The sequence below is a fragment of the Rhipicephalus sanguineus genome, unplaced genomic scaffold (genome assembly GCF_013339695.2).
Source record: "Rhipicephalus sanguineus isolate Rsan-2018 unplaced genomic scaffold, BIME_Rsan_1.4 Seq1225, whole genome shotgun sequence".
Lineage (NCBI taxonomy): Eukaryota > Metazoa > Arthropoda > Arachnida > Ixodida > Ixodidae > Rhipicephalus > Rhipicephalus sanguineus.
Genome location: NW_023614522.1, coordinates 23,372 through 39,573, shown reverse-complemented (window position 1 = coordinate 39,573; position 16,202 = coordinate 23,372). Strand labels below are relative to the sequence as shown.

The window sequence follows — 16,202 nt, the reverse complement described above, 5'->3', positions numbered from 1 at the left end:
CTGGAAATTTCTGCCAAGTCTGAATAATTCATCAGCTATTGTATATCACCGTATATCAGTGTGCAAACGTAATTTCAGTCTTTTGGGGCATGGAACCCCAATGGCACCTTTGCCTTATGATTGAATGAACATGGTAGTTGAATGGAAAATAGCTACTGAAGAGGTTGCGCAATCTTTTTCGTTATAGTTGAGCAAGGTGGTTTGCTGGGCCAGTTAGTGCATAGCACTGTCCTGTGTGTTTTCTTTTCCAAGTGCTTGCGTAGCACGTGCTGAAACCATCGCACAGTTTTTTTTTTTGTGAATATTTTCTGTATTGACCTCAAGCAAATAACTAGCCTTGCAAATTTTGAGTGGAAGCAATTCTTTCACTTGCCAAGTCAAAATGGGAGAGACTTCCCCTTTTGTTTACATTATGTTGTGGCTGCATCGTCTTTATTTTTATATACTATGAGGCGTGAAGTTTTGTTAGACCCAGCAGTTGCGTTTCTAAGCTCACACTCTGAGTGGTTATTCCTCCTTCATGTGCACTCTCTGATCTCACTTTTCTTTTAGTTTTGAATGAGTGTTGCATGAAAAAACATTGCAGGGTGTGGCCAGAGTACGTGCGGCAGAGGGTGCGTGACACCTACACCTACTTTGGAGGTAGCATTGTCATCACGGCAGCTTCAGCATTGGCAGTGAGCCGGCATCCAGCCATGCTGAACTTGGTGATGCGCAACTCGTGGCTGGTGAGTGTGGTGTTATCCAGGAGATGTGCAGGAGAGGGTGATTCAGTCTTCCTGTGCATGCATCCTCCTCAAGGCGACAGGTAGCCAAATGCATAGGAAGCCGGTACCCCTTGCAGGCAGAGTTCTTCACTCATACCAGTTGCGAAACTCTATTCCAAGATCCGGACATGCCCATGGACAACATCGCGGAAGATAGCGAACTGACGCGGCACCTGGGAGTGACGGTAGAAAACACACATCAGTGCCACGATCGCTGCAGTCTTCGCTGTCATTACACGAGTTGCCATGGCGAGAATTAAGAATCACTTTCAAGAAAGGTCGCGAATAGTTCTACGGCTGCAGTACCATCTGCAAGTTGCAAGCTGCAAACATAAACACACGGCTCGCTTCATCAAACAGCATTGCTTACGGGCTTGTGCAATGCAACACAAAATGCCATTTATTTGCTTGTTTTTCCGCATACGGGTGCCACTAAAATCTGAAGACCTTCTCAGTTTTTGCTAATGGCATGTGCGTATTTGGATACATGGAGCCAATAGGGAGCTTCACAGCTCGTATAAGTGCAGAACTCTGCTTCGCAGGTAATCTGTGGGGAGGGGGGGTACAAAGGTCGGGCAAGCTGAGACAACTGGTAGCTACATGTGCACTATTTCCTCGCATGCCTAGTATAGGTAGTTGGGCTGTGTCAAAAGCTTCAGAGGCAACTGACACAACGTTTTTCTGGAAGGCGCAAGAAAGTTTGTTCAAAATAACCTTAAAGTAGCTTTTAGAGTTTGAATTCATGGGACTTTTTTGTTCGAATGCCTACATCCTTTCAGTAACCAATTGTGCAGTTCGAATTTAGAGGTGCCCAATTATTGAGATTATATTGTAGTGTAATTCCATCCTTTGCACCTTCCCATGAGAAGCGGCATAACAAATGTAGTTGGCTTCTCCTTGTCACCTGTGCTGTGCAGACAGTGTTATGTCGTGTTCCACTGCCTTGCAAAGCTTTTCTTCTCCTTTTGTGCCATACTGATGAACATTGCTTCTGTCTCCTTGCAATAATGCAGGCCATAGGGGCAAGCTTTGCAGCCATGATCGGCACAGGCATGGTCGCTCGCTCGCTGCCCTACAGAGAAGGGCTGGGTACCAAACAGGCGGCCGGGCTTGCACTGTGGCGTCATGGGTGCCCTTGTGGCCCCCCTCTGCCTCTTGGGTGGCCCTATAATGATGCGTGCTGCATGCTACACTGCTGGCGTGGTGACGGGCCTGTCCACGGTGGCTGCCTGTGCCCCAAGTGACAAATTCCTCAACATGGGTGGGCCCCTCGCCATCGGACTGGGATTTGTGTTCGCCTCCTCTCTTGGTGCGTGCCTTTCTCTTGCTTCTTGGCGTGTGTTTCTGGTCCGACGATAGGCAACTAATAAGTGGATCCTGCATTGAAAGTCACAAATCTTGAGGCATGTTAGGTTTCATTAGCAGGCACCAAGATAAACTGCTAAAATTGAGTTTCAAGCTGTCTGTAGTGTAAAGTTGAACTCCTTTTATAAGAGACACTCACAGGGGAGCAGTTCTTGTCACTCTCAGTTTGTAAGGCTTGGGTCAGTTACAGTGTATACTTTGAAGTGCAGTACATTAGTGATTGAAAGGGGTTGTCAGAAGAGGGGGGGGGGGGGAGCGCACTGCGCAAGAGTTGCTTCGCTGCATGTCATTATAGTGATTGCACCCGTCTTCGTTCACTTCTTGTTCGTGTTTCCTTTGTGCAGCGCCCTGTTTAATGATGTACGACCGACTCACCCAGCAACATGCATTATTGTCATTATGTTCCTCATAATCAGGTTATTGATTTGGCGTATAAAACCAGAACTTCTTTTTATCTGTACACCTACAGTAAAACCTCATTAATTCGAACTCGGTTATTTCGAAATCCCGCTTAATTCGAAGGGTTTCTGCGGTCCCGTATTTTGCAATGTAAATCTGAGTGGATATTTGAAGCGGCGGTCAGCGCCAGCCCGGTTAATTCGAAAACTTTGGGTGCCATGTGCCAATTCCGATCCCGATTTCGCCGCAACTCCGCGGAAGCGACGGCCGTTAGGAGCCACAAGGCAATGCAGTGTAGCGATCTTAATGAGTGACAGTTGAAGCAACCCAGCCTTGCTAGTGCTAGCGCAAAAAAAAAGTAATAAAGAAAAAAAACGCGGTCTCGTAGTCAGCTGCAATGTGCGCCGGCTGAAAATAAGACGGCTTCACTGCAGCACAGCGGGGACACGCGGGAAGCATGTCACATGCTTCTCACAACGTCAGCGCGTCATGAATTACCCATTCTTTTGGGAAAAGAAAAGATAATAAAGGACGACCTAACAGAATTCATGATGTACGCGAATCTCCGACTGGCGGTTGCTCCGGCAATTTGCGCACTTGCACTGCTGGCGGAGTTCTTGCCTGTAACGCCTACTTCGAAAACTTCAATGATGATGTTTTCCAGCCAGAACAGATCGCGGATTCCGTCACACTGGCCATTATCATATCTTTATTTTACCAGAAAGAATGGGCGAATGGTCGCATCATGACTCCGTGACGCTGCGAGGAGCAGGTGACATGCTGCCCGCGTGTCACCACTGTGCTGCAGTGAAGCACGCCGTTTTTTTCCGCAGGCACGCATTTCAGCTGACCACGAGACTTCTTTTTTTCTTTTCTTTTCTTTTTTTGCGCTGACAGCAGCGAGGCTTGCCGTTTCCCGGGTTTGCGGCAAAAAGGGGACGGGTATTGCTGAAAACAACCCTTGGAGCCGCAAAATAGAAGGCCAAACGACCACCTCTGATTACTTTAGTAATTCAAATTCCTTGCATCCCGCTTTTTGTATGTTCGTTAATTCAAAAAACCGCTTAATTCGAAAGTTTTTCACAGTCCCAGTGACTTTGAATTAACGAGGTTTTACTGTATAACTCGAACTTTATTTCTGAGGCTCGTTGAAAAAGCATGCAAGCAAACCTAAAAATTGCACACTGAGCTCTTATCGTTTTCTTCAAAACGTTCACTGCTGCAGCTCAATGTCTATATGGTGCTCTGCTGCTCAGCGCAAGGTCATCGGTTCCATTCTCGGCCACTGCTATTGCACCTCGATGGCGGTGGAGTACAAAAAAAGCACCCACATACCGTGCCTTGGGTGCACATTAAAAAATAACACCTCATTGTCAAAACCAATCCAGAGCTTTCCACTACGGAGTCTGTCATAATGCACTGTGCAGCTTCGGGACATTGAACCTCACAATGCCACTGGGAGATGTAAAAATTGGTGCCGATGAGCTGCATGTAATGCGTCATGCGTTACTCAAGCATACAAAAGTTGTCTCCTTTTGATTACTTTTCATGATGCTTCCACTCATATTTCAAACAAAATTTTGCATGAACTCATGCTTTATATTTAGGGCTCCTTGTTCTCGGATAAATAAAAAGAAAAAAACTATAAGCGCTAAAATTTTAATGTTTAACTGTAAATTTTTGACAATTCGGAGTTATCCGATCAACTCCAATTATATAAGGCTAGAGCTGTGCGAATAGCAAAATTTTGGGTGCGAAGCGAATTCAAATATTGAGGTGTGAGTGCGAATCGAATATTTTTCAAATATTTCTAGAATATTTCTAGAATATTTTCGAATACTTCAAAGCAAAATTGCAGAAGAAAAAGTTAGAGAGGATTCCTAAGCATATTCTTATGAGATAGCAACATGAAAGTGTTTCTTTTCGCTAGGTTGATGAAGCACTGGCGGGGTGGTGTTTCATAGTTGTCTTATCAAGAATGAGGCAATGTAGAGGCCGAATTCTATTTATACATGATTTGGTGCAGCCAAAGTGTTGCCGACAACACTTTACACGTGATAGGCAAGGATGCCATTTCCTCAGCCTCTCCTCCTCTTTCAACTTGTGGAAGCCCAACTGATGTGGCGGACAAGGGTGTGCTCCCTTCAAGTCCAGAGTTCCAAATCTGCCTCGTAGACGTCGATATATAAGACATCTGAATTTTTGGATGCTAAAAAGCTTCGGCGTCCGATTTTCAGACTTCCTGCCCAAATTTCAGGCCAAAAACAGCATTAATTGAGCCCCCAACTCTGCCACATCTTTCATCTCCATGTTGGACCAGCGTTTCTTGAGTTAATACATTTGCGACGTAGCGGGGCTTGAAAGGCAGCTTTGCCGCAATACCGGGGTGTGATGAGGTGAAGCATATTGAAAATCTAGCGACCCTTTCAATCGGACGTTGACTGTGTCTTGGCAAAGTTCGACCGTAACAGAGCTCGAAAGGCAGCTTTGCCGCAATACGAGAGTATAATGAAGTGAAGCATATTAAAATAGCTAGGGACCACTTCCAATCGGACGTTGACTGTGTCTTCGCAAAGTTCGACCGTAGCGGAGCTCGAAAGGCAGCTTTGCCGCAATACGAGAGTATAATGAAGTGAAGCATATTGAAAATCTAGGGACCACTTCCAATCGGACGTTGACTGTGTCTTGGCAAAGTTCGACCGTAACGGAGCTTGAAAGGCAGCCTTGCCGCAATACCGGGGTGTGATGAGGTGAAGCATATTAAAAATCTAGGGACCACTTCTAATCAGACGTTGACTGTGTCTTGGCAAAGTTCGACCGTAACGGAGCTTGAAAGGCAGCTTTGCCGCAATATCGGGGTGTGTTATCGGGGTGTGATGAGGTGAAGCATATTGAAAACCTAGGGACCACTTCCAATCGGACGTTGACTGTGCCTTGGCAAAGTTCGACATTAACGGAGCTTGAAAGGCAGCTTTGCCGCAGTACGTCAGTGTAATGAGGTGAAGCATTTTGAAAATTTGAAGGGGTCACTTTCAATCGGACGTTGACTGTACTTGTTTTTGGGAAGTTCGAATAGTAAAATTCAGTGCGAATCGAATCGAATAGCAAACATTATTCGAAAAATATTCGAAATTTCGAATATTCGCACACCCCTAATAAAGGCCAATATGACCGTCTTCCATTCTTTATCCAGGGTGGAAGTGCTGCGCCATTTGCGCCACGCTGCGCCAATGCGCTTCTGCTGCGCCAATCTGCTCCAAAACGCATTATTGCGCCGAAACTGCTCCCAGGTGGCCTTTGTTGCCTTCATGTGCCGTTGTCATCCTCGGCGTGGCGCGCCCGAGTGAGCTCATATCAACCTGGCGCGCTCTCCGTGACACTCGTGACGGCACGAAAAAGCTAGCGAGCAGAAAAGGGCAGGAGAGAGCTGGCTACTGGAAAGTAGCTGCTCAGTCGCTTTTCCGTTGTCACACCAGTGGTGACGGAATATTTTGAAGATTTCAGTTCTCTCGTCTTCTCATTTGTACATTTCAGCTAGTGTTTCGTTAATATGAACATAAAAAAAAATCTCGGAAGTGTAGTCAGGTTTAGCTACGCAGTGCATTGCTTATCTATATTTTCCTGTGGGTTATCATGTCGGCTGTGGGGCTTTAAGAACGGGAGCATTGGCTTTTTAAAGGTATATTTGTCGAGTCTCATTGTGTCTAGAATAAAGGTAACCTTTATTAGCTTAAATGTTGTCTTTCTTCAGTTGTTCATGTCAGCTGCGGAACATGAACGTTTACCGTAAAATTCAGAGCAAGTGCCCCCCCCCCCCCCAACAAGCCAAAATATCGGCAAAGTGGGGGTCGGAAGGCGGATTCCTGGAACGGCACGTAAATTCAAGATGGCGGCTGCAAATTTCGCCCGAAAAATAAAAATAAAAGATGCATGCGGACTTCCTCACAAGTCTTCCGCTTTCCTTCGTGGCACGACGCATAACAACGGCCCTCGAGCACAACAAACGCAATGGCAACGCGATCAAACCGCGGGAAGCATGACATGGAAGCACCCGATGATGTTCCAACGCAGCAGCGCTAAGCAACAAACACCGGTCTGGAAGGCCTTACATTAGCTGACTACATCGTCATAGTTACGACCTTGGAATATAGATCTCGAAGGCCATGCTTTTGCTCACGGGACCCTGAAAATCGTCATGGATGCCTTGCGCTAAGTGCGGGGTGCAATCATTATTCGGGAGAACAAAGAATCATTTTTACAACATTTCACCCGCAGGCGCTTAGAGATTGGGCTGCTAAGCAGGTTTGGATGGGATTCAAGGAGGCTACCGTTGCGTTGACGCTTACGTAATCGGGGTACGAAAAAGGGCGGGGGGGGGGGGGGTGAGCTTTCCCGGAACTGCGTGAAAATGTGAAATTAGCAGTGGAATTTGAAACGGCGCTTGCTCGAAATTTTACGGTAGTGCAGCTATCCAAAGCATCGCTTATCTGTTGTTTTATCTTAGTTACTGCTGCGCAAGCTGTGATGATTTATCATGGAAACATATTTTGTGGCAAGTATGGTCGGTTCATCAATATTCAATGTTTGGTAAAAACCATTCGAATTTTTTTTGTTTACCTGAAACAGAAATTTCAATTAACAATGATGTTTTACCCTAGAATGTGCTCCAAAACTAACTTGCATTGCTCCAAAACACACGTTTTGGTGCTCCAAAGCTGCTCCAAAAGACTGAAGCCCGCTTCCACCCCTGTTTATCGAAAGGACATGTTCTGAGCAGTAATTGATAAATGGGCCGGTTTGGCTGATATAAAGTTTGCTTCACATCAACAGTATCTCGCAGACTGCAACCCATCACACATTTAACAAGGGCTTGTCGTGCACATTGTGAGAGACGTCATGTATGTAGGGCCCCGGAAGCGCGAGATGACATCTTGATATACGGTCCCCTGGTGGCACTGGGCATGCCAGACGACATCGAAATACGGACCTCTTAAAGTATGCTTGCATCTATTACAGCAAGCTATAAGGTTGTAATATGCACAAACGTAGGTGTTTTGTAATCAAGTACTTGTGCTTTTGTATATGTGTTTGTGTGTTCATACCTTCCAAACAAGTGAAATACGCTTCATGTGTTCTGATGTTTTCGTTTTCAGATATCATTTCATCTAAAATTCGAGTATTGAGAATAATGCAAAGTTAAGCTCCGAATTTCGGAGAATTGGCGATCTATGAGAAATAACTCCGATAAATGCCGAATGTCTGCCAAAAATAAACTCCTAAACTCCTTCGAACTTCAAGAAAATAACTCCGAAAACACGGAGCCCTACTTAGAGCATATCTACAGTGTCTGATACTGTGCTCTCTACACAGTCCCTTCTTTTTTTAAATGGCCTTTAAATCCACAAAGCATACTGTATTATTTTTTGTTACACTGAGTTTGATGGCTCAGATTAAATTTTGGCCACGTGAAACATTGCAAAAAGCCCTGTAACAGCTTCAGCAAACTTATTTGCCAAAGCAAGTTTAGAAGTTAATAATTATTGCTCTAATTACCGCGTGTTTCCAATTACAAGTAGACTCCAAAATATCCCGACAACCCCCTAATTTGCAACCCCTTTAGTTAACTCAGAGCACACCTAAAGCTGTGGCTCTAGCTCACAAAAGGTTTGCAGAAGATCGAGTCCAGCAAAGAAACATCTATTTGTCCGTGAGAAATCACTTACAACTCGTCGCTTGAGAGAAGGATGCAGTCGCGGTCATTGCCATCGTGTGAGCCACTGCGGCTACTCGCCATGGGCAGCGGTGCCGGCTGTACCGAGATGCCGCACTTGGAAAACTCCACATGGACCATGTCGGTTGGCAGTCCATACCAGGCATCGCTTACCTATTGCACCACTTTTCTCAGAGAAGTACGCTTCAGTCGCCCTGTCGGTGTCTTCAGGTTTTCCTGTTGGAGTCATTCGTTGTAGAAGGTGCCGGTGAGGTCTTTTAATGGCTTATTCAGCGCCACGTCGAGCGGCTGAACAATAGGTGTCAGTCTGCCCAGAATGACGACCAGCTCACATCCAGAGTCCGCAATCGCTTTCTTCCGCTCGATCCGTGACGTGGCCGCAGAAAAAATCTAGGATGACCATGCTACGGGGCTCCTGCACCACACAAGACGAAACCATTCGAGGACGTTTCATCGTTAAAGAACCCCGTTTCATTCGTGCGCATGATAACTTTCGGCAGGAGCTTTTCTTTCATTGAGATTATTTTCCTTTGGAACAGAAGAAATAGTGGTAGCTGGTGCCCGTCGCCGTACAGCACAATATGACAGTGAAATGGTTGGGCATGTTGCCCATTGTTACAGGGGAACCTGGCGCTCCCATTTTACAGACACAGTCCTCTTGAGGCAGGACTGAATGTTTACCATCGGGTACTCGTGTAACGTAAAAACGCGCTTTCCTTCTTCTTTCTCTTTTCTCTCTCTCTTTTTTTTTATGCTTTGTGTACATTTGGCATACGATCATGCATCCTCTTAGGCTCAGGCCATTGTGCTTTGTGAAGTTCGTGATCCATTGCTTGGATACTTTGAACTCAGTTTGCAAGATGCATGTATCCTCCGTGACAGTACGTTCTTTTGCTTTAATATTATCATAGCAAACACTCAGGCTTTTGCTTCTGTGGTCCTGAACCTAATCTCGAACTGCCTCCTCAACGGCAGGATATCGTCTTGACCTCGGTCCACGAAAAAGACCGGCCTTTAGCAGCACACGCAAAGACCTTGCTTCTCTGTTTTCTGCATTCCTAACACTTTTTTTTGACACATCGAACTTGCACCTTGTTGCAACGTTTTCCAACTCTACCTGGAGTCACTTGCTGCTTGAAAGCAGTGCTGTACTGTTGCTGGTGTGGTGGCAGTATTTGGCGTCTGTTGAGCAGCAACAAAAATCGCACACTACTATTTGCAAGCGAAGCATAATGCAGAATGGAAAAAAGGCACGCAAAGAGTGCAAAACATGCGAGAACGCTTGTGGGTGCATGGGTCTGGTCATGCGGTTTAGTTCCCCACGAAGTGCTGCCAGCTTTTCCGTGGAACGCCCACTGTCTGTCAACAAAGTGTTTCTATCGTGTGTAAACAAAACTTTGTGGCAAATCATAAGATAAACACCTCTTTTAACATCGAAGCCGTTTAAGCTAGCCATAATGTGTCCGACCCTATCTCGAAAATAAATGGGTATGTGCCACAGAAATTGGGTAAATCCCGCTACTCACCTCTGGTCCAATAAAATGAAGAAGGCAACAGTTAGCCCAACAAACGGGTATGTGCACAGAAATGCGTAAATCCCACTGCTCACCACTGGTCCACTAAAAATGAAGGCAATAGCTAGCCCAACTGTAGTGAATGGAAAAGGCAACGGTGGCTATGAGAAGACCCCAAAGCGATTGAAGGCCTACACCAACGACGACGTGCCCATAGATCTATAAGAGGTGCGAACGTTTGGTTTCAGCGCGGGTTTCTGTCTCTGGAGTTTGGACATCCGTGTCGTGTCTGTGACTGTGTGTGGTTTAACTCGAACCTCTCTGCGCTGAAAATCAACGTAGAAACAACCTAGCATCACCTAGCGAAAGCCCAGCAACGGCCTAGAAGCAACCTAGGAACGGCCCTCATCACCTAGAAGCAACCAGATTAGTCTTAGAATCGTCCAGTTTCGCTGTTTCAAGGCTTGCGCGGCTTAGTGCTTAGTATAAGCTTGGCCAATTTTTTTTAAGCGGCCTGCTTTCGCACCTTGTGTGATGGCTATTGCAGAATTATGCAAGCACAGTGTGTTATACTACCTGCAGCTTGATCAAAACTACTTTCACCCCCACAGACAATTTGACTCTACGGCTCCGATTAAAGGTCGACCCCCAAACTTTAGAAGGTCATTTTATGAAAAAAAAATGTCGACTTATAATCTGCAATATACGATAATTTTTGTTCAAGTAATATATCATCGTTTAATTGTTTACTGATGTACTCTTCATGTTCAGAAACAAAGGTGAACATATTGTCCCGATTTTTCATATCAGATTCATACCAGGTTAGTGAAGCTGTTGCTTGCAGCATTTGTGCACTACCTTATATAGATAATTAAATTGAAGAGCCATGGGTGAATTCTCCTTGGAGCTAATTGCTAGCGATTTTCATGAGAAGTGCCAGCACCTTCATCATTTTAAAGCAGTGGCAGAATTCATCATTTAACCCTATGAGGGTTGATTTTTTTCTTGCAATGCGTCCCAAAAATGTATGTTTTTTTATTTCTGAATAAATTAAGTTCTTCAGACGAATCTATACCAGAAAAAAATTCTCTAAAATTTTTTTGGGTGACCGTAAAGTGACAAAAAAATCTTTTGTGATGTTACCATGCACATGGTTTTTTCATGAGTAACAGCAAGGTAAATTCTAAAAGAAAAAAACCTATATGACTGTTAAAAAGTTATGCGTTGCAATAAACGTCTGTTTAGTTCATAGACATACAAAAATAAGCGCACGTAGTGCCGTCAAGTGGAAACATGGAGGGAGAAAAGCCACTTTTTATCCAGTCGGCATCGTCTCGCCGTGCACGCTTTTGAGATGTCGCTCACTCCTCAACATCTGAATCTTAACTTGTAAGTAACGCCTCGTGTGACGGGCTGGCATTTACTGAATCAGATTCTGATTTGGCCGGTCGAGCGGCGATTCCTCCGAATCGCCGCTAGACTCACTTTTGCAGCCGAGAAACCGGCGTGCATTTCTTTAGCGCAAGTAAACTGCGCAGGTGAGTGCACTGAAGAAAATTGTGTAGTTGTGAGCGCGTCCAGAAAGCAAAAACAAGTCTGAAACCTATAATAATCATTTGTCTTATTGCCAACAGAACGGAAGCGGTTATTGCAAGTTCCCAAAACAGGAAACACAACCACAGCAGCACACCGTTTGTGTCAGTCAGCACCTGCACGGAAACGGACGTAATCGCGTACCGGGGAGCAATGAACGAGATAGTAACAAATCGGTCACCTTTTGAAAGATTCTAAACCAGAAAGCCATCAGTTGTGCGGGCGCAACAAGCGGAACCGGCCGAAGAACGAAACCAAAACTAGCCGGTGCACCGCTGTAGTAAAGCATAAAAAAAAACAGACATATCGGCGCAAGGAAAAAATTCTACGCATTCCCGCAGTGTGGCAGCACATGCCAAGCAAGAGAAATGATCAAAAAAAGGTGCACGTTTTAAACATACTGGCATGATGTACATGTACAATTGGCGTCAAATGAAACCCAAACAGCGGCAAGCCTTTCCATGGTATATTGCGCGTCGTCCTGTCATCACATTGACAGGCACACGCATCCAGTTTGACCACACTGCGCATATGCGCGCCTGTCCATGGTGATAACTGGACGGCGCGCACTATACCATTGCGAAGGCTCGCCAGTGTTGGGTTTCATTTGACGCCGATAGTACATCTTTGACCCTCAAAGGGTTAAAGCAGTGATTTCGGGAGAGTGACCTAAGCACATAAAATGCTGCTAGGGAAAGCATTTGCTACCTTGACGAAGGCAAGTCCCCTTGTCAAAAAGTTGGCTCCAGTGACATTCATTGTTCAACGACATTTCATCATATTCTATAGACATTTCCAGTAAATTTCAGAACATTCGTATTTCATTTTATACATGTATTTAGCTTTCTGCTCACTTCTATGCATGTCTCCTCCATTTCCGTTGCAATGTATAGGAAATCTTGTCATGCGCTACCACAAGTCCAATCATACACCGTTTTTGAATTCCATTTATAAGTTGTGTAGTCGTTTGTATGTACTATGGCAGCTGAAGTTTCGAAACAATAAATTATGCTGATGATGTTGCCATGGTATCTAGCTGAAGGAAGTGCTATTAAGCTTAGAGTTAGCCAGTTTCAATTTTTCTGGAGTCTACTTTCACACCACCATGCATTGCTTGTGTTTCTCTGTGAGAAATCAAAGCTTACACAGACCACATGGTGTGTGATGCTCGCAGAGGTAGGTTTGATCTCGTGAACATCTTCAGTTGTGTGAATGGTCTACATGTAATGGTGCAAATCAGCTCGTACCTGTGTATACGTTGTATGTGGCACTGATGACTTGCAGTGGAGTTTTTTTTGCCATTGTGCAGCCATCACTTTCTTTTCTAGGCGCGCAGTCTGAATTTGGCTCTCCTCTCGTTTTCTAGGCTCGATGTTCCTGCCTCCCACCACAGCCTTGGGTGCTGGCCTTTACTCACTGAGCATGTATGGGGGCTTGGTGTTATTCGGCGGCTTCCTCCTCTACGACACGCAACGCATTGTCAGGATGGCGGAGACTTACCCACTGTATGCTGCAAAGCCCTATGACCCTGTCAATGCGTGAGTACAGCACGCCTTGGTTCTCCGTGTCTTGGGGCGGACGGACCGCATAACAGTCACAACCGACACAAAAAGAACCTTTGTCATGTATTTTATTTCTTACTTGCCGATATTTGGGAGGATCTTCTTAGGCTTTCCTTAATTATGTGTGTCAGGGTTAGTTGTAACAATGTTTAACTCTACACTAATATCTTGCATGACATATTAAATTTTTAGATTAAGCGAGTTTTGCTTGTGTGTTACCAGGGTAAGGAGGCTGTAAACATGCAGCACATACTTATAACTGAAACCCTCGCTTCTTCCACAGTAGTCTGTGGTTTCAAATGAGTCCTGATCTAAAAAAAGTATGCAAAGGTGTCTGTTTCTGTCATGTTCCGAGTCCCTGTGCCACATATGGGCTGCAGTTTGTAATAATTTCTGCCTCCTTCTGGGCTAAAAATTTTTGCGGGGCCTGATTTCACATAGACAGGGATGCCACAGCTGCGCCAATCGCGCCAATTTGATACAATTCCTTATTTTTGCGCCAAGCTGAGCCAAAACCGTGAATTTGTTAAAATTGTGCCACGCTGCGCCAAAATGCCCGACCAGATTAAAATTTTTCAGTTGCGCAAATTTGAGCGAGAAATGGAGGCCGCATTGGTCATCTGCAGTGTGGGCATCGTCATCCAATACAGACGCGCAGACCCTAACCCCCCACGAAAAGAAGAGAAAAAAGTCAGTTTTACTGGAAGGACGAAGCAATGAATGCGATACCCAACTGAAAAAACGACCTCGGCTCTATGCTGGCCCAACGTGCATGGCCGACGTTGGAATTGGTTAATAGCCTTACACCGGCCGACCTTTGGCTGCTAACATAGGTCCAAGGTCGTAGGCCGACCTTGCAGACATCAGGCGGTGCACAGCTGGATCGAATATCTTGTGCGAATAATGTAGTGCAAAAAATGACAGCCGACGCTCAACACTCATAAAGAAATTTTCGCTGACCAAGGATAATGCGCATGGTGTAGGAAAAAAAAATTTGCGCCCACAGATATAAAGCAATATCGGCTGGTCGCTGGCTCATAGTACCTGGCCAACGTGGTAGGTAGCAAAGCATGGCCTTACGGAGGACCACATTTGGTCTCCCGAGCATTGGGTGCCGACTCTTTCCCTATCATTTGCCGACCGTTGGCTGAACGTCTTCGGCCAACCAATAGCCAGCATAATTGGTTGCCAATCAGGGCCCCACTTTGGGTCACCATTGGTCGGCCAACAATACCGGTTGCCGAGGGCTGCCCATTTGTTTGCCAACCATCGGCCGTCGGCCAATTTCAGTTGGGTAGTACTAGCTGTCAGGGACACAGCACATTTTGTTCCTTAATTACTCATTCGTGCACGCACCGTATAATTATGAGTACTAGTATGATCGCTGACGTCTAAAAAATTTTGGAAATCATTTGGAGCTGCTGTGTATGGCGTTTCTGCGGCCTTGAGAAACAATAGACAAAAGCATATGCCAGTTTTCTTTTTCGCTACCCCCACTTGCTCCTGCTTTACGAATCTCCCAAATTTTTAGGCTGCGAGGTTCGCAGGTCCACATTAGCATTTCCAGTGCCTGTCGAATTATTTGACAGGTCCTCCAAGTGCTAATGTGGACTTAGTCATTGTTTGCACTGTGGGGTGGCTCAGCACACTACTTTTATTGAAATAGCAGTGTTCATGTGCACCTTGCACGAATTAGGTGATGTTGAATGGTTTTTACGTATTTTTGTTTTCTTTTCTAAAAGTAAGCCTTCTTTGTTATACTGCTCCAAATTTGGGATTTCGGGCTAAACAATTCAGTTTTTTTTTTTTTTTGTCTTTGCAACCTGATCCAAATTTGGATTTTTGTGCTCCAAAAGCAACATTTTGCTGCTCCAAAAATTGCTCCAAATCCTATTTCGGCTGTTGCACCCCTGCATAGATTATCGGTCCACATTCAGTTGCAATTTCACGTGACATTTTAGTGGCACAGTCATATCATGACATATTGAACTCTAAGGAGATTGCGAAATAGTTTGATAATCGATGATTTGATCAAAACTGCAAATTTGCTGATTTGTTTCTCTAAGACCAAGTCGAAGGCATAAAGGTTTTACCTCCTATTCATTTTCCATCCACGCCTTATTGTGGAACATGTTTATCAGACCAGGTGGCCTTTCGCGTTCTCAAAGCAGTCTGGAGATCCTCTCTCTGATGACATTTGCAAGTAGTATGCTTCACTGTAAGACGGTTAATTCTTTCTGCTGTTATTCTTCACCACATTGCATGGCTCTGTTGGGGTGAAGCTTACTGAAGCAAATTCGTAATTATAGAGCACAAATAAAAATCCCTGCTGCACGAGCCATCCATGCTTCAAGGCGTGCACCCTTCTCATTTTCCTTCACAGCTTGCACTGCCCTTCAGATGCAATGCCCATTTGTCAGCATTTGCCAAAATAGTATTGTTTAATCGGCGTGAATATCTGCAATGAAGCAAATGATCGCAATCCACTCAGGAGAAGCACACATGCTTCATTGTAATGTATTTAGTAGAAGTGCAGATAGGAAGTGTTTTTTGTTCTTGTTTTCAATCTGCACTTATCTTTTTATTAACTTCTTATTTTGACCTTTTTTCCCCCCCTTCTTTCTCCCTCTTTCCTTTATTAATTTCTTATGACAGTCAGGTGTTAAACTAAAATTTAACATGTGGTGTATATAATATACCATGCACACTCGCTCACAGAAACCAATACCTCCTGAATTTTTTCAGCTCCATCTCCATTTATCTGGACACACTGAACATCTTCATCAGGATTGCCATGCTGCTGGCTGGTGGCGGTTCACGGAGAAAGTGAAACGGCAAGATTCAAAAGGTGCAATGGTTGTAGTGCTACGGCACTCATGAAGATGCAAAATTCTCTGCTCTTGAAAGAAGAGGAAGCAAGTTCTGTGAAAACAAATCCCTCTGCAAAGTCTCCAGTATAGTTCTAAGCAGCAGGTTTAAATAAAGTAACATATAACCATGTTCAACTTCGTATTTGTCTGGCATTTCTTGTAAGTAAAAGTTGTTTGTAGTTAGAGCAACGCATATGGAAGAAGTCTTCTATCGTTCTAATCTGGGGCACTCAAAGAAAAGTAAAGATGGGAATGATACGCAAATATTTTTTTCTGTTGTAAAAGTTGTGAAATGCTTCTATGAGTTCTCGAGCCATCTGATCTTTGTCTTGTATTTAAGGTTGTAATTATGAGTGCATCCTATCCTGCTCACATCTCTATGCCTACTGTAGGTAACATGG

The 16,202-nt window shown here is 44.7% G+C and overlaps 1 protein-coding gene across 1 annotated transcript; it reads left to right on the top strand.

Moving 5' to 3' along the window:
- The first annotated feature begins 550 nt into the window (after positions 1-550).
- Positions 551-15,940, top strand: LOC119376484 (growth hormone-inducible transmembrane protein-like). Its single transcript, XM_037646294.2, is given in 5 exon segments — positions 551-728; positions 1,781-1,872; positions 1,874-2,076; positions 12,736-12,907; positions 15,677-15,940. Coding segments are annotated over 5 exon segments (711 nt in total). The 5' UTR covers positions 551-569; the 3' UTR covers positions 15,762-15,940.
- The last annotated feature ends 262 nt before the right edge of the window (positions 15,941-16,202 follow it).